Source organism: Ornithorhynchus anatinus, chromosome 2 (assembly GCF_004115215.2).
Source record: "Ornithorhynchus anatinus isolate Pmale09 chromosome 2, mOrnAna1.pri.v4, whole genome shotgun sequence".
NCBI classification, from domain to species: domain Eukaryota; kingdom Metazoa; phylum Chordata; class Mammalia; order Monotremata; family Ornithorhynchidae; genus Ornithorhynchus; species Ornithorhynchus anatinus.
This window is the reverse complement of record NC_041729.1, coordinates 163295553-163321525: the sequence shown is the minus strand read 5'-3', so window position 1 is coordinate 163321525 and position 25973 is coordinate 163295553. Positions and strand designations below refer to the sequence as shown.

Here is a 25973-nt window from a genome sequence, read left to right as displayed (position 1 = left end):
AGTTACCTCATCTGTAAAATGGGGATTAAGACTGTGAGCCCCACGTGGGACAACCTGATTCCCCCGTGTCTACCCCAGCGCTTAGAACAGTGCTCGGCACATAGTAAGCGCTTAACAAATACCAACATTATTATTATTATTAAGAGGGACTGTGTCCCACCTGATTAGCTTATATCCACCCCAGCACTTAGACCAGTGCCTGTCACATAGTAAGATCTTAACCAATACCATTATAAACAAACAACACATACCATTATCATTATCATCATTTTTACTTATTGTCTCCTCTTCAACCAATTTTTTTGTAATATCTCTGGTTGCTTCTCCTCTCGGGATGTCTTTCCAGATAGCATTTTTGGCCTGCACATCTCCTCAGCCACAACTTTTTAAAAATTTTTTTTGATCACCGGAAAAAAATATTAGATATTACTCTACCATCTCTCCTGCAGATGCCCTTTGCCCCACCCCCTCTGTCTGTGTCTGTGCAGCGACGAAAACAAATCAGTTAGCCCCAAATTTCCATTTGAATCTGTGACTTGGGCTAATATTTGAATGACTCCACCAGGGTGATCTTATCAGGATGTGCTAGTCTCACCCCCTTCAACAGCAGTGTTTCATCACCGTAGGTAAGACACATGCTTGGACTTCTCTCTAACTTGCCTGTCGTTTTCATCTTTAATCGTCCACCGTGGACCAGCAATGATCTGTTGCTTCTTGAATTTATTTCTATTAATGGCTGGCTCCCCCTCTAGACTGTAAGCTCATTGTAGGTAAAACATGGGTCTGTTTATTGTACTCTCCCAAAAGGTTAATTCAGTGCTTTGTGTACAATAAGCGCTCAGTAAATGCAATTGAATGAACGAAGCACCTCAAACCTCCCTGAGCTAGGCCTTTGGTCTAAAGTTTTTCTGCATGGTTTTGGGTTAGAGACAAAGAGAGCCATCTGGAGCAGTGTACTCTTTATTGTACTCTCCCAAGCATTCAGTACAGTGCTCTGCACACAGTACATGCTCATTGAATACAATCGATTGATTGATTGAAGCAGACTTCAAGTACTGGGCCAGGTTTTATCAAACAGTACCTGCTTGTGCGCAGCGATCGTGTCTACCAACTCTGCCATATTGTGCTCTCCCTAGCTCTTAGTACAGTGCTTTGTACATAGTAAATGCCCAGTAAATGCCATTGATTTTGATTGCCAGTTTCATGTGGGATTTTGTACCCTAATCATCCTGAGTGTTGAGCCGCTAGTTCAAAGCCAAGTTCAAGCTGGCAGTTCCCTCCTGATGGTCTCAAAGGGCGTAAGCTCGTTCCATAGACTGTAAGCGCATTATGGGCAGACAATATGTCTGTTTATTGTTGATGATGTTGGTATTTGTTAAGCGCTTACTATGTGCCGAGCACTGTTCTAAGTGCTGGGGTAGACACAGGGGAATCAGGTTGTCCCACGTGAGGCTCACAGTCTTAATCCCCATTTTACAGATGAGGGAACTGAGGCACAGAGAAGTTAAGTGACTTGCCCAAAGTCACACAGCTGACAAGTGGCTGAGCCGGGATTCGAACCCATGACCTCTGACTCCAAAGCCCTTGCTCTTTCCACTGAGCCACGCTGCTTCTCAATTCTATTGTACTCTCCGAAGTGGTTAGTACAGAGCTTTGCACATAGTAAGCATTCAATAAATACACTTGACCGACTGAGCTAGAGAATCCCCTGAACCCAGGAGATGGAGCTCTGTCAATTCTGAAGCAAATTCTTAGTTTTTGTCTGCAGGGGTGGAAGCAGGGGGGTTGTCTCCATTTTGGATGTTTTGGGAGACGGAGTATCGCGTAAGGAATGAGGGATTTGACCTCGGGCTATCGGAAGGAGAATCTATGCTGAGGAGATGACTCTAGTAGTAGTGGCTTACTCAGTGCCAGTCAGTCAATTGAATTTGTTCTTTCATTCATTCAATTGTATTTATTGAGAGCTTACTCTGTGCAGAGCACTGTACTATGCACTTGGGAGGGGACAATACAACAACAATAGACACATTTCCTGTCCACAACAAGCTCACAGACTAGAGAGAGGAAGACAGACATGGATACAAATAAATAAAATTACAGATATGTACATAAGTGCTAGGGGCTGGGAGGGGGGAGAGCAAAGGAAGCAAGTCAGGGTGATGCAGAAGGGAGTGGGAGCTGAGTAAAATGGGGGGGGGGGGTCCTTAGGGAAGGCCCTTTGGAGGTGATGGGGCATTCAATAAAGCTTTGGAGGTGGGGAGAGTAATTGTCTGTCGAATTTGAGGGGGGAGGGTGTTCCAGGCCAGAGGCAGGATGTGGACGAGGGGTCAGTGGTGAGGCAGGTGAGATGGAAACCCAGTGAGAATTTGAAGCCCAGTGAGTCCGATTAGACTGTAAGCCCAATTAGACCGTAAGCCCGTCAAAGGGCAGGGACTGTCCCTATCTGTTGCCGATTTGTACATTCCAAGCGCTTAGTACCGTGCTCTGCACATAGTAAGCGCTCAATAAATACTATTGAATGAATGAATGAGAAGGTTAGCGGCACCAGAGGAGCAAAGTGTGTGGGCTGAGTTGTAGTAGGAGAGTAGCGAGGTGAGGTAGGAGAAAGCAAGGTGATGGAGGGTTTAAAGCCAATGGTGAGGAGTTTTTGTTTGATATGGAGGTGGATGAGCAACCAGTGGAGATTTTTGAGGGAGAGGGCTTACATGCCCTGAACGTTTCTGTAGAAAGAAGATCTGGGCAGCGGAGTGAAGTGTGGACTGGAGTGGGGAGAGAAAGGAGTTTGGGAGGTCAGAAAGGACGTTGATGAAATAATCTAGGCGGGATAGGATGAGTGATTGTATTAATGCGGTAAGCGCTTACTCTGTGTCAAGCATTGTTCAAAGTGCTGGGGTAGATACCAACTAATCAGATTGTACTCAGCCTCTGCCCCACATGGGGCTCACACTCTTAATTCCCATTTTCCAGTTGAGGGAACTGAGGCACAGAGAAGTGAAGTGATGTGCTCAGAGTCACACAGCAGAGAAGTGGCAGAGCCGGAATTAGAAACCAAATCCTTCTGACTCCCAAGCCCGGACTCTATCTGTTAGGCCAAGCTGCTTCTCCGGGAGATATAGCAATATAAGAACATTTAAATAAGTGCTGGGGTACGGTGTTGATTATCAAACTACTTAAGGGGAACAGAGTCAAGAGCATGTCGAAGCAAAGAAGAGGTCAGATGTAGGGGAAAAAGAGGGTTTAGTCAAGAAGGACATTTGATATTCGCCCCAACCCCACAGCACTTATGTACATATCTTTCAATTTTGTATTAAAAATTATTTATTCATTTTAATGTCTGTCTCCCCCTCTACACACTAAGCTCGTTAGCAGCAGGGGACGTGGCTGCTAATTCTGTTGTACTACACTCTCCCAAGTGCTTAGCACAGTGCTCTGCACATAATAAGCGCTCAGTAACTACCATTGATTAAACAAAAGGAGGAGATGTGAAGTCAGGAGGGTTTTGAAAGTGGGGAGAATGGCGGACTGACAGATATGAAGGGACAGGACGTGGACAGGAGGTAGGCGGTGAGATCGAAGAGATGGAGGGACAGAGAGTAAGTGGGTGTTTAGAGGAGTGGAGCTTGTGGGTTCGCTTGTAGTAGATAAACAGAGTTAGGAAGGAGGAAGAGAGTTAATTGCCTTAAAGCTGATCGTAAGGGGCGATATTTGATATGGAGGAGGGTGGGCAACCATCAGAGGTTCTCGAGGAGAGGGGAGACGTGGATTGAATGTTTCTGAGAAAAATAATCCAGGCAGCGGAGTGAAGTATTGAATAGAGTGGGGAGAGACAGGAGACGGGGAGGTCAGCGAGGAGGCTGATTGATCAGTTAATCAGTAGTATTTATTGAGCCCTTACTGGGGGCATAGCACTGTACTAAACACTTGGGAAAGCACAACCCAGTGGAGTTGGTAGACGTTTCCTGCCCACAACGAGCTTGCCGTCTAGAGGATGCAGTAGTCGAGGCAGGTAATAATGAGAGCGCGGATCATTGGAGTTGCAGTTTGGATAATAATAATATTAACTGTGGTATTTGGTAAGTACCTACTATGTGCCAGGAACTGTACTAAGTGCTGGGGTGGATACAAGCAAATCAGATAGAGCACAGTCCCGGTCCCATGTGGGGCTCACAGTCTCTTTCCCCATTTTACAGATGAGATAACTGAGGCCCAGAGAAATGAAGTGATAAGGTCACGCAGCAGACAAGTCGATGGAGAGGAAAGGTCGGGTTCTAGAGATCTTGTAAAGGTGGAACCAACAGGATTTTGTGACAGGCTGAGTGTGCGGGTGGAATGATAGAGACGAGTCGGGGATAATGCTAAGATTCCAGGTACGTGAGAGAGGGAGGATGGTGGTGTTGTCAACAGTGAAAGGAAAGTGAGTGGGAAGAACAGGGTTTGGATGGAAAAAATAAGGAATTGTGTTTTAGGCATGTTTAGTTGAAGGTGTCGGTGGGACATCCAAGAAGGAGAAACAGTGAGACTGCATGAAAAAGGAGAGAAGTTAAGGCTGGAGAGGTAAATTGGAGAATCATCCTTATAGAGGTGGTGGTTGCTTGAACACAGTGGGGAAGGAACCACTGGAGAAAAGCGAGCAGGTCAAGAAGGCCATTAGGGAGGGGGTAATTGCTTTGGCCAAGTGACAAGGAATGGGGTCAGAAGCACTGATATAGCGGGTAGAATTTGTACAGTGCCAGAGCTCAGTACAGTATCTGTCACATAGTAAGTGCTTAACAAATATCACTATTATTATTATTTATTATCAATTTGAGAAGAGGAGAACTGTGTGAAACAGTGAGGCCTTGAGTATGGGCCCGGGAGTCAGAAAGATCTGGCTTCTAATCCCAGCTCTGCCACTTGTGCTGTGCGGCCTTGGGTAAGTCACTTCTCTGTGCTTAGTTACCTCACCTGTAAAATGGGAATTTTAAGACTCTGAGCCCAATGTGGGACTAGGACCGTATCCAACCTGATTAGCTTGTATTGACCCCAGAGTTTAGTTCCGTGCCTGGCACACAGTGAGCGCTGAACAGATACCATAAAAAAAAAAAGAGGCAAGAGCTATTCTCTTGAGGTACCGCTGGAAAGGATGGAAGAATCGAAGAGGGATACTCATTGACATTGACGACAGGGAATGTGTCTGTTTATTGTTATTTTGTACTCTTCCAAATGCTTAGTACAGTGCTCTGCACACAGTAAACGTTCACTAAATATGAAATGAAGGAATGGGGCAGGAGGAGGACAGGACTGTAGAGAAGCAGGAAATATCTTAGGGTGACCAAGCCTAATCAAAGCAGCGTGGCGCAGTGGAAAGAGCACGGGCTTTGGAGTCAGGGCTCATGAGTTCGAATCCCAGCTCTGCCACTTGTCAGCTGTGTGACTGTGGGCAAGTCACTTAACTTCTCTGTGCCTCAGTTCCCTCATCTGTAAAATGGGGATTAAGACTGTGAGCCCCACGTGGGACAACCTGATTCCCCTGTGTTTACCCCAGCGCTTAGAACAGTGCTCTGCACATAGTAAGCGCTTAACAAATACCAACATTATTATTATTATCATCATCAATGGTATTTATTGAGCACTTAACTGTGTGCCGAGCATTCATTCAATTGTATTTGAGTGCTTACCGTGTGCAGAGCAATGTATTATACTAAGCACTTGGGAGAGTATAATAGAACAATATAACAGATACATTCCCTGCCCACAACGAGTTTCCGGTCTAGAAAGGGAGACAGACTGTAATAGAAATAATTTATAATATAGAATTGATAGATGTGTACCTAAGTGATGTGGATGCCAATTACATACCGAGCTCCAGGAGTCCTGACCAGAAGCTCCCCAAATGAACTCCTTTTAAGGGTCCGAAAGTTTTTACACTTCTGCGAGTTTGACCATCGCCCCTTCCCTTGCCTGCCAGCCTCCCGATAACAGACTTCTCCCCTGATGAACAAATGCTCCACCCCTAAATATTATCGATGAAGTACATGACCGGGGGCGAGAGTTGGGGAGGGATCTGAAGGGGGTGGGGGTTTGAGGAGTGGGCAGGGAATGTCTATTTATTGTTATATCGTACCCTCCAAAGCGCTCTGTACAGTGGTCCGCATGCAGTAAGCGCTCAATAAATCCCTTTGCATGAATGAAGGAGGAAGTGAAGTCTGAAACGGCTGACATGAGCGATAAACCCATCAGGCAGGGGAGAGGAAGAAGAAGTATTTTTCCCGGAGGCAGGGAAAGGCTGAACTAGAGCCGGAAAGGAGGTAATTGAGATGGAAGAGATCAGCCTGGTGTCTAGATTTCAACCAACAGGGCTCCATACCCCCTCCATCCCAAGATGGGCCGGGAAAGTATCTGTTTATTGTTGTGTTGTACTCTCCCAAGCACTTAGCCCAGTGCTCTGCACATAGTAAGCGCTCAATAAATACGATCGAATGAATGAATAAATGAATGAGCAGAGGAAGGCTATTGGGAAGATGATCCAGGGTTGTGGCCCAGTGGAAAGAGCAGGGGCTTGGGAGTCAGAGGTTGTGGATTCTAATCCCGGCTCCACCACTCATCTGCTGTGTGATCTAGGGCAAGCCACTTAACTGCCCTGTGCCTCAGTTGCCTCATCTGTAAAACGGAGGTGAAGACTATGAGCCCCATGTGGGACGAGGACTGTGTCCAACCTGATTAGCTTGTATCTACCCCAGCTCTTAGAACCTAGTACGTACTTAACAAATGCCACAGTTATTCCCCTCTAGACTGTAAACTCGTTGTGGGCAGGGGATGCTCCTGTTTATTGTTGCATTGTAATTTCCCAAGGGGAGTGAAGAAATGAAATTCAGTGGAGAAGGTGGTGTTAAGGTCATGGATTTGTGTGTCAAGAGAAGATAGTTTGAGTGTAATAATTATGGTGTTTGTTATATGCTTACTATAGCCCAAGCACTGGAGTGGATACCAGCAAATCGGGTTGAACACAGTCCCCGTCCCATATGGGGCTCACAGTCTCAATCCCCATTCTCCAGCTGAGGTAACTGAGGCCCAGAGAAGTGAAGCGACTTGCCCAGAGGCACACAGCAGACACGTGGCAGAGCCGGGATTAGAACCCATGACTTCTGACTCCCAGGCCCTGGCTCTATCAGCTAACTGGGGCGTGGTGATTTGAGAAAATAGGTGGGGGGCGGGGGGGTGGTCAAAAGATCAGAAGTCTCTGTGGGGGAACAGGACAGATTTGGGTGTAAAGGATCGGGAGTGTGTGAGAGAGAGAGAAAGCAGGTGAGGAGGTTGTGGTCAGAGAGTGGAATTTGAGTTGGGGTGGATGGAGATTGGAGGAGGGGAAAAATACAGTACCATGCATAGATCCTGTGTGGTTCATTCATTTGTATTTATTGAGGACTTACTGTGTGCAAAGCACTGAACTAAGTAATTGGTTAGTTCAACAACAAACAGACACATTCCCTGCCCACATCGAGCTCACAGTCTAGATGGGGAGACAGACATTAATATCTGTAAATTACAGACATATACATATATGTTGTGGGGGTGAAAGGGAAGATGAATGAAGGGAGCAAGTAAAGGTGACGAAGACAGGAGTGGGAGAAGAGGAGAGCTTAGTCAGGGAAGGTTTCTTGGAGGAGATGGGCCTTCAATAAGACTTTGAAGTGAGGGAGAGCTATCATCTGTCTGATCTCAGGAGGGAGGGCGTTCCTGGCCAGAGGTAGGATGTGGGCGAGTGGTCGGTGCCGAGATAGGTAAGATGGAGGTACAGTGAAAAGGTTAGTGTTAGAGGAACAGAGTGTGTAGGCTTGGTTGTAGTAGGAGATTAGTGAGGTGAGGTAGGAGGGGGTGAGGGGATCGAGTGCTTTAAAGCCAACGGTGAGGAGTTTTGGTCTGTGGAGGTGGATGGGCAACCACTGGAGTTTCTTGAGCAGTGGAGAAAAACATGGTCGGAACATTGCTGAAGGAAAATGATGGGGACAGCAGAGTGGAATAGGGACTGGAGTTGGGAGAGACAGGAGGCAGGAGGTCAGCGAGGAGGCTGATACGATAATCAAGCCGGGCTAGGATAAGCGCTTGCATTAATGTGGGAGCAGTTCGGAGGGAGAGGAAGGGGCGGATTTTAGCCATGTTGTGAAGGTAGAGCTGACAGGATTTAGCGACGGCTTGAATATGTGGGTTGAATGAGAGAGAGAAGTCGAGGATAATGCCGAGGTTGTGGGCTTGTGAGACAGGAAGGATGGGGGTGCCATCAACTGTGATGAGAAAGTGAGTGGGCGGACAGGGTTTGGGTGGGAAGATAAGTTGTTTTAGCCATATTAAACTGAAGGTGACGGGAGGACATCCAAATAATAATAATAATGGTATATGTTGAGCGCTTACTATGTGCCAAGTACTGATCTAAGTGCTGGGGTAGATACAAGGTAATCAAGTTGTCCCACGTGGGGCTCTGTGTCTTAATCCCCATTTTCCGGATAAGATAACTGAGGCACAACAAAGTTACATGACTTGCCCAAGGTCACACAGCAGACAAGTGGCAGAGCCACAATTAGAACCCACATCCCCTGACTCCCAAGCCCGTGCTCTTTCCACTAAACCACGCTGCTTCTCTAGAGAGGTCTTAAAGGCAGGAGGAAAGGCTAGACTGCAGAGAGGGAGAGAGGCAGAGGCAGATTTGGGAGTCGTCCGCATAGAGTCGATAGTTGAAGCCGTGTGAGTGAATTAGGTTTCCAAGGAAGTGGGCGTAGATGGAGAATAGAAGGGGACCCAGAACCAAACTTTGAGTGACCCCCACAGTTGGGGGGTGGCAGGCAGAGGAGGAAACTGCGAAAGAGACTGGGAATGAACAGCCAGAAAGATAAGAGAAGAACCAGGAGAGGACAGTGACGGGGAAGCCGAGGTTAGATAATGTTTTCAGGAGAAGGGGTGGTCCACAGTGTCGAAGGCAGTCGAGCGGTTAAGAAGGATTAAGATTGGGTAGAGGCCGTTGGATTTGGCAAGGAGGAGGTCGTTGGTGGCCTTTAATAATAATGAGGGCGGTTTCTGTGGAGTGAAGAGGACAGAAGCCTGATTGGAGGGGGACAAGGAGAGAATTGGAGGAGAGGAACTTGAGTAAACAGCTCACTCAAGGGGTTTGGAGAGGAATGGGAGGAGAGAGATGGGGCGATAACCGGAGGGAACCTTGAGGTCAAGGAAGAGGGTTTTTTTTAGAATAGGGGAGATGTGGGTGTGTTTAAAAGCAGTGGGGAAGAAGCCACTGGAGAGTGAACAGTTGAAAATGGCAGTTAAGAAGGGAATTTGGGAGGGGGGTGGCGAATGTTTTGAAGTGCGAAGAAATAGGGTTGGATGTGCAGGTGGAGGGAGTGGATTTTGAGAGAAGGCAGGAGATTGCCTTTAGAGATCCTTCTGGGAAAGATGAAGTGAAGTGTGGTGAAGGCAGAGGAGGAACTAAAATTCAGGTCTCTTGATTCCACTGGTGACCTGCAGCAGAGTGGTTTATAATTAACATCAGCTGTCTGTCGACTCCTCGTGACCTGATGGGACTTGTCCCCTGTCATTAATTCATGTCATTTCTAACGGTGGCAAATAACTTGACCATTCCTCTGAAGCAGCTTGGCCTAGTGGAAAAAGCCTGGGACCTGGGAGGCAGAGGATCTGAGTTCTATTCCAGGCTCTGCCACTTGCTTCCCATGTGACTTTGAGCAAGTCACTTAACTTCTCTGTGCTTCAATTTCCTCCTTTCTAAAATGGGGATTAAATCCCACGCCCTCCTACTTCATTGCTGAGCCCCATGTGGGACAGGGACTGTGTGTGTTGTATGTACGGGTGCCTGTATTTTGTATCTACACCGGAGCTTCTTACAGTGCTTGGCACAGAGTAAATACTTAAGTACCACAGTAATAATAATTACTAAAAAGCTTTTGCTACCTCTTTATGTCATCTTACAAGGTTGAAAAGTGCTTACCCACGTGAGGTCTAGGGACATGGTGAGTTTCGTTTGTGGCAGAACTAAAATTAAGAATTGGTTCTTACCCTGTGTACGATGACTGTTTTAATCTGAGTTATATAGGTGGTCTTCTTCAAAAGGGCATTTTTTATATTACTTTTTTAATTTTTTTGGTATTTGATGTGTGGCAAGGTTTGGATCCAAAACCTTCCTATCTCCTTTTGCTGTCTTTGATCCTAATCAGACCAGAAGAACCAAAAAGAGACCTGAATAGGACATATCAGGTCAATCGAATTCTCACCCAACGGCTTCCCCTCGAATTCAAATCGGGCCATAAATAACACCTATTTGCATGAGGTCAAGTCTCAACGTGACATGACGTGCTTTTAGCTGAGGAATCATGAGACCCTCGTCTCCCTGGCGGTGGTTGTACACGATGATTCTGTGTGGGGTTTTTTTTCCTTTAGTGGGAGAGGGTCAGGTGCATTTAGAGAAACTATTCTCTTGACCTTTCATGGAGACTTTCTCAGACCGGTAATGGAATGAGAGGCTGCTTCTGTTGTGAGACCTGTCTGCTATATGGTGAAGGATTAAAAAAAAAAATCGACAGCTGGCAACATATCTTTGTAGTATCAATAAAAGTATCTATTGAGCACACTCTGGGTTGCGACGCACTGTACTGAGCACTCGGGAAAGAACAGAAAGTCAGACTCATTTCCAGTCCACGAGGTGCTTATAACCAATCCACGAGACAGAGAGTGTGTATGTATGTAATAATAATAATAATGTTGGTATTTGATAAGCGCTTATTATGTGCAGAGCACCTTTCTAAGTGTTGGGGTAGCTACAGGGTAATCAGGTTGTCCCACATGAGGCTCACAGTTAATCCCCATTTTACAGATGAGGTAACTGAGGCACAGAGAAGCTAAGTGACTTGCCCAAAGTCACCCAGCTGACAAGTGGCAGATCCGGAATTCGAACCCATGACCTCAGACTCCCAAGCCCGGACTCTTTCCACTGAGCCACGCTGCTTCCGATGGTGTGAGTGTTTGATGGCATTTGTTAAGCGCTTACTATATTCCAGGCACTATAGTAAGCCCTGGAGTAAATACAATCTAATCGGATTGGGCACTGTCCCTGACCCACGTGGGGTTCACAGTCTTAATCTCCATTTTACAGATGAGGTAACTGAGGCACAGAGAGAGTAAGTGACTTGCCCAAGGTCACCCAGCAGACAGATGGAGACAGAATTAGAACCCAGGTCCTCCTGACTCCCAGGCCTATGCTCTACCTAGTGGGCCACGCTGCTTTTCCTAACTCTCCTCTCTTGTACTCTCAGGAACCTTTCATCCAGTGCTTTTCACATGAGTTTGTTCTCAGTAAATAATATTAATCCACGTGAGAGACAAGTCGATTGGTTTGTCATCTGTGAGAAGGAAGCCAAATTCCATTTGCAACAGCCCTGTGATCACTTGTTAGTGTGTGGAGAAGCAGCTTGGCCTAGTGGATAGAGCCTGGGAGTCAGAAGGACCTGGGTTCTAATCCTGACTCTGCCACTTTTCCTCTGTCTGACGTTGGGCAAGTCACTTCACTTCTCTGCGCCTCAAATGCCTCATCTGTAAATGCAGATTCACTGCCCCCTCTCCCCTTTCTCAGACCGTGAGCCCCATGTGGGACATGGCCTTGTGTCTGACCTGATCATCTTGTATCTACCCCAGTGTCTAATACAGTGCTTGGCACATAATAGGCGATTCGCATGCCATGATTAGTACTATTATTGTGATTAGTAGTAATAGTATTCAGTGTTGTTATTATTATTATTATCATCATTGTTAATGATAGAGCAATGAAATTTGGGATTCTTTAGCCTGAATATTTTGGAGTTTTCCAGGGTTGAAGAAATTGGCTCGATGAGGCTCACTGAGATGAGGTGACGCCGAGAACCTCTCACTCAGGTTTGGTGACCTCCCAAAATTGTGATCGATGAGGTGACCCTGAGATTAATTAATTTCATTTCTAATGGTGACAAATAACTTTACCATTACTCAGAAGGTCCGACCTCTCACAGAATTGAGTCCTATGAGAAGCAGCATGGCGGAGTGGCTAGAGCCCGGGGCTGGGAGTCTGAAGGTCATGGGTTCTGATCCCGGCTCCCCTACTTGTCTGCTGTGTGAGCTTGGGAGAGTCACTTGACTTCTCTGTGCCTCAGTTCCCTCATCTGTGAAATGGGGATTCAGTATCTGTTCTCCCTCCTACTTAGGCTGTGAGTCCCTTGTGGGACCAGATTATCTTGTATCTACCCTAGTGCTTATTCAGGTTTGGCAGATAGTAAGTGCTTAACAAATATCAGTACTATTAGTATTAGTATTATTGCTATTAGTATTATTACTATTATTGCCAGTCATATTTATTGAGCACTTACTGTGTGCAAAGCACTGACCTAAGCCCTTGGGAGAGTACAATATAACAATAAACAGTCACATTCCCTACCTACAGTTCCTGTTATCGCTATTATTATTACCGTTATTATTACTTTATGATTACTATTTCTGCTACTGCTTACTGTGTGCAGTAATTATTATCATTATTACTGTCATTACAGTTAATAATAATAATGATAACGGTTGTGTCTACCCCAGCGCTTAGAACAGTGCTCTGCACATAGTAAGCGCTTAACAAATACCAACATTATTATTAATAAACATTATTAATGTAAGCGCTTAACAAATACCAACATTATTATTAATAAACATTATTAATAATGTTGGTATTTGTTAAGCGCTTACTATGTGCAGAGCACTGTTCTAAGCGCTGGGGTAGATACAGGGGAATCAGGTTGTCCCACATGAGGCTCACAGTTAATCCCCATTTTCCAGATGAGGGAACTGAGGCCCAGAGAAGTTAAGTGACTTGCCCACAGTCACACAGCTGACGAGTGGCAGAGGCGGGATTCGAACCCATGACTGCTGACTCTGAAGCCCAAGCCCTTTCCACTGAGCCACACTGCTTCTCTATAATAACGTTGGTGTTTGTTAAGCGCCTACTATGCGCCGAAGCACTGTTCTAAGCACTGGGGTAGACACAGGGGAATCAGGTCGTCCCACGTGAGGCTCACAGTCTTCATCCCCATTTGACAGATGAGGGCACTGAGGCCCAGAGAAGTGAAGTGACTTGCCCACAGTCACCCAGCTGACAAGTGGCAAAGCTGGGATTCGAACCCATGACCTTTGACTCCCAAGCCCGGGCTCTTTCCACTGAGCTATGCTTTATTATTATTATTGTTAAGTGCTTACTGTGTGCAGAGCACTGTTCTAAGCTCTGGGTAATCGGCTAGACCCAAGTGGGGCTCACATATTTTTAATCCCCATTTTTAAAGATGAGGTAACTGAGGCACAGAGAAACTAAGTGACTTGCCCAAAGTCACACAGCTGACAAGTGGCAGAGCTGCCATTCGAACCCACGACTTCTGACACCCAAGCCCGTGCTCTTTCCGCTAAGCCGCGCTGCTTCTCTAATAACAGTGATGGCACTTGTGAAGCGCTTACTATGTGCAAAGCACTGTTCTAAGCACTGGGGAGGATACAAGGTGATCGGGTGGTTGTCCCACGTGGGGCTCATAGTCTGAATCCCCATTTTGCAGATGAGGTAACTGAAGCACGGAGAAGTTCGGTGACTTGCCCGAAGTCACACAGCTGACAAATGGCGAAGGCTGGATTTGAACCCATGACCCGTGACTCCCCAGCCAGGCTCTTTCCTCTGAGCCATGCTGCTTTATTACTATTGTTACTTCATTACCATTATTACGATCATTATTCTTAATGTTATCGTTATTACTACTCACATCTCTGTACTTACCGGATTCCCCGGGATGAGAAGGAAAGCTGAGTTGGATTTTTTTTTTTTTTTTTGCCTGTTGCCAAGGGAGAGGTGGGTTTCTTGAACAGAATCCTAGCAGCTTTATGCTAGCTGTTGCTGGGAATAGACAGTTGGCAGTTGGGCAGTGGATTAGCTGACGGTTTCTAGGAGGGAGACAGCCGACGCACAAGGATGATTTGAAAAAGATGCCCTTCACCGTCCTCCTGACCCACCCAGAAACCTCTTGCCTTACCTTCTCAAGGCCTAGCGGAGCCCGGCTTCATCCTTCTCATCCTGGCTTCATCACTGTTCTGCTGGGTGACCTTAGGCAAGTCACATCTCCGAGCCTCAGTTCCCTCATCGGTAAAACGGGGATTAAGACTGTGAGCCCGATGTGGGACAGGGACGGTGTCCAACCTGGTTAGCTCGAATCTACCCTGGCATTTAGGAAGGTGCTTCGTTCATTCATTCAATAGTATTTATTGAGCACTCACTATGTGCAGAGCACTGTACTAAGCGCTTGGAATGGACAATTCGGCAACAGAGAGAGACGAGCCCTGCCCAGGGACGAGCTCACAGTCTAATCGGGGGAGACAGACGGACAAAAACGAGACAACAAAATCACGATAAATGGGATCAAGGGGAGGGACACCTCATTAACAAAATAAATAGGGTCATAAAAATATATATAAATGAGCACAGTGCTGAAGTGAGGGGAAGGGAGAGGGGAAGGAGGAGAAGGAAAGGAGGCTTAACTGAAGGGAGGTGAAGGGGAGACGGGGGGAGGGAGCAGAGAGGGAGCAGAGGGAAGAGAGAAAGCTCAGTCTGGGAAGGCCTCTTGTAGGAGGTGAGCTCTCGGTAGGCTCTTGACACACAGTAAGCCCTGAAATATGCCATTATCATCGTTATTATTCTGCAAGTTTAATGTAGTTTATCCTCAGTCCTGAAACTCCCTCCCGCCCTGCCCTCCATATATGCCAGACCACTAATTCCCCCAACCTTCAAAAGCCTTATTAAAACCATATCTCCTCCAAAGAGGCCTATCCCTGACCGAGCCCTCATTTTCCCCTGCTCCCTCTCCCTTCTGCATCTTCTACCCCTTTGAATCTGTCCCCTTTAAGCACTGAGTAGTCACCCCTCCCTCAGCCCCACAACAGAGTCAGAAGGTCCTGGGTTCTAAATCCGGCACCTCCGCTAATCTGCCGTGCGACCCTGGGCAAGTCACTTTACTTCCCTATGCCTCGGTTAACTCGTCTGTAAAATGGGGATTGAGACCACGAGCCCAAGTGGAACAGGGACTGTGTCCAACCCGATTGGCTTGTATCCACCCCGGCGCTTAGTACAGTGACTGGCACATAGTAAGCATTTAGCAAATGCCATAACTGGTATCGTCATGTACGCATCCCTAATCTATCCATATTAATGTCTGTCTCCCCCTGTAGAAACTGTAAACTCCTCGTGGGCAGGTAATGTACCAACTCTGTTGTACCGTAACTTCCCAGGCGCTTAATACAGTGCTCTTAAGCGCTCAAAAAAAAAAATTGATTCAGTGGGGGCTCAGTGTTTCGCCCCCAAAATTCCTTTTAAGAAAGTGGTGGAAGTAGTAAGAATAGTACGTCTTCAGTGGTCACTTAGTGGATAGAGCCCCGGGCTGGGCGTAGAGGAACGGGGTTCTAATCTCGGCTCTCCACGTCCAAGCTGTGAATGTGGATTTGTACCCTTCGTTCATCCCTTCCTCAGCCCCACGGGCACTTAAGTAGGAATCCAGAGTTCATTTATTTATATTAATGTTCATTCCCCCATCTAGACTATAAGCTTATTGGGGGTAGGGAATGTGTCTGTTGATTGTCCTGTTGGACTCTCCCAAGTGCTTAGTACAGTGCTCCGCACACAGGAAGCACTCAAAAAATACAGTTGAATGAATGATTGAGTGTCCCCCTCCAGGCTGTAAGTTCAATGTGGGCGGGGGAGGCATCTGTTGCGGTCTCCCTAGCACTTACTATATGCAGAGCGTGATATGAAGTGCTCAATAAATGTGATTGATTGCAAGTCACCTTCTATGAGCCTCGGTTTTCTTCATCTGTAAAATGGGGGTTCGATACCTGTACTCCCAGCTAATCATTACATGGTATTCACTAAGCACTTACTGTGAGGAGAGCGCTGTGCCAAGCACTTGGGAGAGGACATCGGAGATGGTAGACACAATCCCTCCCCTCGAGAAACCTGCATTCTTATCTGTTTCCCCCCCTTCTAGACTGTGAGCTCCTCCTGGGCAGGGAATATCACTGTTTATTGTTGTGTCGTACTTTCCCGAGCGCTTAGGACAGTGCACTGCACACTGCTCAATGAATAAGACTGAATGAATGAAAGGGGGAGACAGACATAAAGATAAATTACAGAGAGAAAGAAGTAGCAAAGGAAAAGGATATGTACATAAGTGCTGGTTGTGGGGTGAATATAATAATAACTGTAAGCCCGTCAGTGGGCAGGGACCGTATCTGTTACCGATTTGTACATTCCAAGCGCTTGATACAGTGCTCTGCACATAGTAAGCGCTCAAATACTATTGAATGAAAGAATGAATAATAATAATGATGGTATTTGTTAATAATGTTGGTGTTTGTTAAGCGCTTACTATGGGCAGAGCACTGTTCTAAGCGCTGGGGTAGACACAGGGGAATCGGGTTGTCCCACGTGGGGCTCACGGTCTTAATCCCCATTTTACAGATGAGGGAACTGAGGCCCAGAGAAGTGAAGTGACTTGCCCAGAGTCACCCAGCTGACAAGTGGCAGAGCTGGTATTTGAACTCATGACCTCTGACTCCAAAGCCCGTGCTCTTTCCACTGAACCACGGTTGCTTTCCACTGAACCGCGGTGGCGTACGTGACATTTGTTAAGCACTTACTATGTGCCAAGCACAGTTCTAAGCCCCGAGGTACATACAAGGTAATCAGGTTGTCCCACACGGGGCTCGCGGTCTTAATCCCCATTTTACAGATGCGGTAACTGAGGCCCAGAGAAGTCAGATGACTTGCCCAAGATCACACAGCAGACAAGTGGCAGAGTCAAGATTAGAACCCACATCCTCTGACTCCCAAGCCCGCGCCCTCAGATAACTTAAGCGCAACAAACCCAAGTGAGCTCTCTGTGGGAGAGAGGCTGCCTGGTTTGGGTGGGTTTTTTACCCGCCCAAACATTTAGCACAGTGCTTGACACCTACTAAGTACTTCACAAATGCCACAGGGGTTCTTATTACCGACCAAGCAGGTGGAAAGCACAAAGCAGAGAAATCCTCTAACACCAACCTACGCATCTCACCTCTTTCCCATGTCCCGCCATTGGCTTGGAACCCCCTTCCTTCCTCATCTTCAACGTCTTCCTCATCCTCTCCCCGCCTTCAAAATCTTATCGAAGGCCCATCTCCTCCAAGAGGCCTTCCCTGACTGATTCGGCCCTCCTTTCCTCTTCTCCCACTCCCTTCTGCATCACCTTGACTTTTTCCTTTATTTATCACCATTCCCAGACCCAAATTCTCCTCATTCTGGGAAAGACTGTCTTTGAGGGTCCGCTAGCCTGGGAGGGGCCGGGAAACCAGATTCCACTGACATCTAACATTTGATAGTCCACCATTAATAATAGCTGTAGGATTTGTTAAGCGTCTACTACGTGCCAGGCACTGTAGTAAGCACTGGGGTAGATACAAGCGAATCAGATTTGGACGCGGTCCCCGGCCCACGTGGGGCTCAGAGTCTCAATCCCCATATTACAGATGAGGTAACCGAGGCCCAGAGAAGTGGAGTGTCTTGCCCGAGGTCACACAGCAGACGGGTGGCCGAGGGGGGATTAGAACCCACGATCTCTGACTCCCAGGCCCGTGATCTGTCCTCTGCTGATACTCCGGGCCGAATGACTGCCGAGAGGATGTGTGTCGGTGATCCTAGCTCGCTTGCTAAAAACGTCGTCGTTGCACGGTGTTCTAAGCGAAAGGGGAGCAGCATGCCCTAGTGGTAAGAGACAGCGCCCTGGACTTGAAGTCAGAGGCACGGGGTTCTCTTCATTCATTAGACTGTATTTATTCGGCGCTCACTGTGTGCAGAGCACTTGACTAAGGCCTTGGGAGGGTAAAACACAACAATAGACACATTCCCTGCCCACAGTGAGCTTACATTCAATCGTATTTATTGGGTCCTTCCTCTTTGCGGAGCCCTGTACCGTTTGGGAGACGACAGTACGACAATAAACAAACACATTCCCTGCCCGCAACGAGCTTATAGGCTAGGGGTGGGGAGACAGACGTTATTATACGTACGATAGATACGGACATATCCTCGTATGGCAGTGGAAGGGAAATAGAGGTGAGAGATGATTAAGGAAAGTCCTCATGGAGGAGGTGTGATTTCACCGGGGTGAGATGGGGAGAACAGTCATTTGTAGAGAAGCAGCGTGGCTCGGTGGCAAGAGCCCGGGCTTATGAGTCAGAGGTCATGGGTTCGACTCCCGGCTCCGCCACTCGGCAGCTGTGTGACTGTGGGCAAGTCACTTCACTTCTCTGGGCCTCAGTTACCTCTTCTGTAAAATGGGGATTAACCGTGAGCCTCACGTGGGACGACCCGATGACCCTGTATCTACCCCAGCGCTTAGAACGGTGCTCTGCGCTTAACAAATACCAAGATTATTATCATCATTTGGCAGATTCAAAAGGGGAGGGAGCTCGAGGGCTGGCCGCTGGAGATGAGTGAGTAATCACAGAAGGCCTCCCGGAGGAGGCGGGATTTCAAGAAGGAGCTGGAAGATGGGGAGAGCACACGGGAAGGGGGATGGAGGAAGGGAGGGAGGGAGGGAGGTCCAAGCAGGAGAGAGAGAACGCGACTCAAGTTACTTGATAAAAGAGTGAGAATTGTGTTAGAGCGCCCAATCGCCCAGAATAGCCAAGGTGTGTCGCTTAGAGGAAAGAGCCCGGGCGTGGGAGTCAGAGGTCGTGGGTTCTAATCCTGGCTCCGCCACTTGTCAGCTCTATGACTTTGGGCAAGTCACTTCACTTCTTTGTGCCTCAGCTGTCTCATCTGTAAAATGGGGATTAAGACCGTGAACCCCACCTGGAACAATCTGAAGACCTTGTAATAATGTTGGTATTTGTTAAGCACTTACTGCATGCAGAGAGACCAGTGTTCTAAGCAGAGTGGAAGCAGCATGGCTCAGTGGAAAGAGCCTGGGCTTCGGAGTCAGAGGTAATGGGTTCTAAACCCGGCTCCGCCACCTGTCAGCTGTGTGACTTTGGGCAAGTCACTTCACTTCTCTGTGCCTCAGTTCCCTCATCTGTAAAATGGGGATCAAGACTGTGAGCCCCACGTGGGACAGCCTGATTCCCCTGTGTCTACCCCAGCGCTTAGAACAGTGCTCGGCACGTAGGACGCGCTTAACGAACACCAACGTTATTATTATTAAGCGCTGGGGTAGATACAGGGGAATGAGGTTGTCCCACGTGAGGCTCACAGTCTTCATCCCCATTTTACAGATGAGGTCACTGAGGCACAGAGAAGTGAAGTGACTTGCCCACAGTCACACAGCTGACAAGGGGCAGAGTCGGGACCTTGTATCTACCCCATTGCTCAGAAAACAGTGCGTGGCACGTAGTAAGCGCTTAACAAATATCATTATTAATATTGATTATTTAGGTGATCTTCCCTGATTCTCTCTCCGTCTCTTTTCTCCAGGAGAATAGTGCTTGGTCATCACCTCTGGGGAGCTCCTCGCATTCCAGGTTTGGCTTTTGTTCGTTTCCTGTCCTCCTTCTCTTCCTAAAGGGAATTCTCCGGGCCCACCATAAGTCTGTCCTCTTACAATCAATCCGTAGTGTTTCTTGAGCGCTTACTTTGTGCAGAGCGCTGTGCCAAGTGCTTGGCAGAGTCCAATATAACAGACTAAGTAATCGTTGGTGTTTAGTGAGCGCTTACTGTGTGCAGAGCACCATGCTGAGTGCTTCCGAGAGTCCAATATAACAGTAATCAATCAACCGATGATATTTACTGAGCATTTACTGTGTGCAGAGTGCTGTACTAAGCACTGGGAAGCAGCGTGGCTCAGTGGAAAGAGCCTGGGCTTCAGAGTCAGAGGTCGTGGGTGCGACTCCCGGCTCCGCCACTTGTCCGCTGTGTGACTGTGGGCGAGTCACTTAACTTCTCTGTGCCTCAGTTACCTCATCTGTAAAATGGGGATTAACTGCAAGCCTCAGGTGGGATGACCTGATTATCCTGTATCTCCCCCAGCGCTTAGAACAGTGCTCTGCACATAGTAAGCGCTTAACAAATACCAATAAAAAATAAACGCTTGGGAGAGTCCAATATAACAGTTGCTAATCCATCAATCGAGGGTATTTACTAAGCGCTACTGTGTGCAGAGCACTGTACTAATGCTTGGGAGAGTCAAATATAGCGGAGTCAGTAATCAGTTGATCGGTGGTATTTATTGAGCGCTTCCTATGCGCGGAGCACTGTGCTAAGCGCTTGGGAGAGTGCAGTAGAACGATAGAACAGACACATTCCCTGCCCCCAAGGAGCTTCCAGCCTGACTCGGGGGTCTCTGGGATATTTTGCCAGAGCGGATCCGTCCCCCGTCACCGGCTACAACACGTCGTCTACGGAGAGCGCCCTCACCTCCACCGGTGAGTCACCTGGGCCGGGGGGAAAGGCAGGGCCTTGTCCAGACCCCCCTGCTGACTCGGGCCATTCAACCAGTCGATCGTATTTATTGAGCGCTTACTCCGCGCAGAGCCCTGGGCTGAGCGCTTGGGAGAGGACATCCACCCTCTAGACTGTGAGCTCATTATGGGCAGGGAATGTCGCTGTTTATTGTTGTACCGTACTTTCCTAGCGGATGGAGCCCGGGCCCGGGAGTCTGAAGGTCATGGGTTCTAATCATTCATCTGCTGTGTGACCTTGGGCAAGTCACTTCACTTCTCTGGGCCTCAGTTACCTCATCAGTAAAAAAAAAAAAATGGGGATTAAGAGTGGGAGCCCAATGTGTGGCAGGTTCTGCACCTAACCCAATTAACTTGCATCTGCCCCAGCACTTAGAACAGTGCGGGGAAGCAGCACTCAGTGGAAAGAGCCTGGGCTTCTGAGTCAGAGGTCATGGGTTCGACTCCCGCCTCTGCCACTTGTCAGCTGGGTGACTGTGGGCGAGTCACTTCACTTCTCTGGGCCTCAGTTCCCTCATCTGGAAAACGGGGATTAACTGTGAGCCTCACGTGGGACGACCTGATGACCCTGTATCTACCCCGGCGCTTAGAACAGTGCTCTGCACATAGTAAGCGCTTAACAAATACCAACATTATTAGTAGTAGTAGTAAGCACTTAACAAGTAGCATAATTATTTATTATTTATTTAGTACAGTGCTCTGCACACAGTAAGCACTTGATAAATACAATGGAGTGAATTGAATAAATGCAAAAGAACAATAAACAGATGCGTTCTCCGCCCTCGGTGAGCTTGCGGTCTAGATGTGATTAGAAATAAATAAATGACGGATCCTGACATCGTTCATTCATTCAATAGTATTTATTGAGCGCTGACTACGTGCAGAGCACCGTACCAAGCACTTGGGATGTACAAATCGGTAACAGATACAGTCCCCGCCCTTTGACGGGCTTACGGTCTAATCGGGGGAGACGGACAAAATCAATAGCAATAAATACATCAGTGGCCTGGGGCTGGGAGAGGGAATGAAGAACAGAAGGGAGTCAGGGCGACTCTGGGTCTAAACTCCGTCCACTTGGATTGCGCAGATTCCGACTCGGACGTGCTGACGTTGACCGTGGCCCCCGGCGATCTGGATTCCCAGCCTCCGGAGGAGGAAGAACGGACATCTCCCCCCTCCCACAGCCCAACGGAGAACCGAGGTGAAACGTGAACTAGGATTACGGAGTGCTTCCCTTCGAGGGTTCTACGTTCTAGACCGTAAATTCCCCCGAGGGCGGGGATCCTGTTTAGTGGGGCCATTGTACCTGCCCCATAAAGCGTCTGGTACGGGGCTCTGCAGAGCAAAAGCACAGAAAATCCACTATTGCTCTGAAATCTGCCAACTCTATTGTAGTGTACTTTTTCAAAGGCTCAGTACAGTGCTCTGCGGAGCAAACGTTCAATAAAAGTGACATTCACATCTACCGACTTGACTGTATTGTACTATTCTGCAGAGTAGATGTTCAACAAAAATCATGATATCCAAATCTACCAACTCGTCTGTATTCGGAGCGCTCAGTACAATGCTCTGCAGAGCAAATGCTCGATAAAAATCAAATCTACCAACTTGCCTAGCACATAGCAAGTGCTTGAAAATACAATTATTACTATTATCGTTACTATTGGAACAGTGACTGTTGGGTGGCTATGACTTGGATGGGAAGCAGCGTGGCTCAGTGGAAAGAGCCCGGGCTTGGGAGTCAGCGGTCATGGGTTCGAGTCCCGGCTCCGCCACTTATCGGCTGTGTGACTGTGGGCAAGTCACTTCACTTCCCCGTGCCTCAGTTACCTCATCTGTCAAATGGGGATTGAGACTGTGAGCCCCACAGGGGACAACCTGATCACCTTCTATCTCTTCCCAGCACTTAGAACAGTATCAGACACATAGGAAGCGCTTAACAAATACCAACATTATTATTCTGTATTGTGAGTTGATTGATTTCACTGATTTGTGCCCCAGAGCCCATTTTGATTGGTGCCTTTGGTAGATTAACCACTCCGATACTGACTGTAATTGCCTCCCCTTACCTTTTCCGCTTTTCCATTTTTCCTTGGGCACAGACCGCGCTAATGAAAACACTCCCCTCCCGCCTTCCCCGGCTGAGGACCAAACGGCATTAAACGTGGTAAGGAAATCTACCTGTAGTTGTGGAAGTGCTGAGTGAGTTCCCTCTTCAGTCGATTAATCAATGACATTTATTGGACGCTTGCTGTGTGCAGAGCACTGTACTGAGCGCCCGGGAGAAGACAATGCAGTGGACTTCGGAGAGGAGATAGCTTTTCTGGAGACGCTTACGGTCGGTTTGTTTGTTCCACTTGTGGGTCTCCAACTACGCCCGTTGCCTTGGAGAACTCATTCGCTCCCATGGCTTCTCCTTTGCAGAGCACTGTACTAGACGCTTGGGAGAGTACGATGGAACAATAAATAGGCACATTCCCTGCCCACGACGAACTGGGAGGGGGGGAAGAACAGAGGGAGCGAGTCAGGGTGACGTAGAAGGGAGTAGGAGAGGAGAAAGGGGGGCTCAGTCAGGGAAGGCCTCCTGACCAGAATATTGGTCGTTCAGATGGGAGAGGAAGGAGTGGATCCTGGAGATGTCGTGACAGTAATAATAATGTTGGTATTTGTTAAGCGCTTACTATGTGCAGAGCACCGTTCTAAGCGCTGGCGTAGATACAGGGTCATCAGGTTGTCCCATGTGAGGCTCACAGTTAATCCCCATTTTACGGATGAGGTAACTGAGGCACGGAGAAGTGAACTGACTTGCCCACGGTCACACAGCTGACAAATGGCAGAGCCGGGATTCGAACCCACGACCTCTGACTCCCAAGCCCGGGCTCTTTCCACTGAGCCACGCTGCTTCAGAAGCTACGGGATTTGATGACTGGATGCCCGGGCACGAAGGAGAGTTGAAGATAATGCCAAGGCTGTGGGTTTGGGAGATGGGGATGGTGGTGTTGTCTATAGTAATGGGGAAGTGGGGGAAAGGGGAGCGTTTGGATGGGAAGATAATTTAGTCTGGGACATCCAAGTAGAGAAGGCCTGGTGGCGGGAAAGAATGCAAGGCTGTAGAGGAGAAGGCCAGAGATGGAGGCTGGGGATGGAGATGGGAGAATCATCTGCATGACCTAGTGGATATTCATTCATTCCTTCAATAGTATTTATTGAGCGCTTACTATGTGCAGAGCACTGTATCAAGCGCTTGGAATATACAATTCAGCAACAGATAGAGACAACCCCTGCCCAATGACGGGCTCACAGTCTAATCGGGGGAGACGGATGGACAAAAACGAGACAACATAATCACGATAAATAGGATCAAGGGGATGGACACCTCGTTAACAAAATAAATAGGGTCATAAAAATATATAGAAATGAGCACGGTGCTGAGGGGAGGGGAAGGGAAAAGGGGAGGAGCAGAGGGAAAGGGGGCTTAGCCGAGGGAAAGGGAAGGAGGGAAGGGGGAGGGAGCAGAGAGGGAGCAGAGGGAAAAGGGGAAGCTCAGTCCGGGATAGAACCCGGGCCCGGGAGTCACGGATCATGGGTTCTAATTCCGGCTCTGCCACTTGTCTGCTGTGTGACCTGGGACAAGTCCCTTCACTTCTCTGGGACTCAGTTACCTCATCCGGAATATGGGGATGGAGACTGTGAACCCCAAATGGGACGGGGACCGGATCCAACCCGATTTGTTCATGTCCATCCCAGAGCTTAGTACACTTAACAAATGCCATCATCATCATTATTATTATTATTATTATTTTGAAGCCATGGGAGAGAATGATTTCTCCAAGGGGTCGGATGTAGATGGAGACTAGAAGGGGTATGTCTCTTCCAAGAGGGCTTCCCTGACCGCACCCTCCTTTCCTCTTCTCCCTCTCCCTTCTGCGTCGCCCTGACTCGCTCCCTTCATTCGTCCCCCCTTCCCAGCCCCACACCGCTTAAGTCCATATTCTCATTTATTGATTTCTATTCATGTCTGTCTCCCCCTCTAAACCGCGAGCTCGTTGCGGGCGGGGAACGTGTCTCCTTGTTGTTGTATTGTGCTCTCCCGAGCGTTTAGAATGGTGCTCTGCTCATGGGTAAGCGCTCGATAAATACGTTTGAATGAGTAAACGGTGCTTCCCGGGATTGGATGGAGCAGGTCCAAGGGTGGGACAAAGGGCACGGCTCCTGCAGCCCCAACGTGTAGTTTCATGCTTTCGTGAGAAGCAACGTGGCGCGGCGACTAGAGCCCGGACCTGGGAGTCAGGAGGTCGTGGCTTCTGATCCCGGCTCTGCCGCTCGTCTGCCGTGCGACCTTGGGCAAGTCGCTTCACTCCTCTGGGCCTCTGTGACCTCATCCGTAAAATGGGGATCGAGACTGTGAGCCCCACGTGGGACAGGGACTGTGCCCGACACAATTTGCTTGTATGCACCCCAGTGCTTAATATAGAGCCTGGTACATAGTAAGCACTTAACAAATACCTTAATTATCAATATTATTATGATGATGATGCCTTTAGGCCCCGTTCGCCCCTTCCTGCCCCAGCCCCGATCCCCTAGACTCACTCATTCCCTGATCTTTCCGTGCCTGCCTGAGAGGAAGCAGCGTGGCTTAGTGGAAAGAGCCTGGGCTTCGGAGTCAGACGTCGTGGGTTCGACTCCCGGCTCTGCCACTTGTCAGCTGGGTGACTGTGGGCGAGTCACTTCACTTCTCTGGGCCTCAGTTACCTCATCTGTAAAATGGGGATGAACTGTGAGCCTCACGTGGGACGACCTGATTACCCTGTATCTCCCCCAGCGCTTAGAACGGTGCTCGGCACATAGTAAGCGCTTAACAAATACCAACATTATTAAAAACCTTTGCTCCCACTGCCCCGTTCCCGAATTGAATAAGACGAAAATCAACAGGTCCTCGAGGCCCCCGGGTGTACACCCGCCTCCCGGCTCCGCTCACGTCTCTTGGGAAATGACCTTTGCTTTTCAAATGAATCTTAGGAAACGAAGACGGAGATGAAAGCGGCAGAAGAGAAAAAAGAGAAAGCTTCGACGGCAGAAGGTGAGGCGAATCACTCCAGCTACTACAAGGCCTCCCTCTAGTCGGTTCCCCTCTCGGCAGCTCCGCAGGGCTGCCCTTGTGCCGGGCCGGCTCTAATCGGGATGATTATTTATCATTTATTACGGTATTTGGCATTTTCTCTGTGTCTAGCACCGCTCTAAGCCCTGGGGTAGGTACGAGTTAATCGAGTCAAACCGCAATCTGTGTTCCACATGGGGCTCACGGTGTAAGTAGGAGGGAGAACGGGCATCGAATCCCCGTTTTACAGATGAAGAAACTGACGGACAGGAAAGTGAAATGACTTGTCCAAGGTCACGCAGCGGAGAAGAAGTGACTTGTCCAAGGTCGCATAGCAGATAAGTGGCAGAGGTGGGATTAGAATCCAGGT

The 25973-nt window shown here is 48.2% G+C and overlaps 1 protein-coding gene across 3 annotated transcripts in view; it reads left to right on the top strand.

Annotated features, from left to right (window-relative positions):
* Positions 1-25973, top strand: part of IRAG2 (inositol 1,4,5-triphosphate receptor associated 2) — a 175307-nt gene that overhangs the window by 120696 nt on the left and 28638 nt on the right. For 2 of the 3 annotated variants that reach the window (XM_029057324.2, XM_029057309.2), the window contains exons 20-24: positions 19523-19569; positions 20405-20469; positions 21593-21706; positions 22608-22672; positions 25525-25585. In XM_029057324.2, coding sequence (XP_028913157.1) covers positions 19523-19569; positions 20405-20469; positions 21593-21706; positions 22608-22672; positions 25525-25585 — 352 coding nt within the window. The remainder of the gene's footprint in view (positions 1-19522; positions 19570-20404; positions 20470-21592; positions 21707-22607; positions 22673-25524; positions 25586-25973) is intronic. The other variant, XM_029057333.2, reaches the window with a different exon arrangement.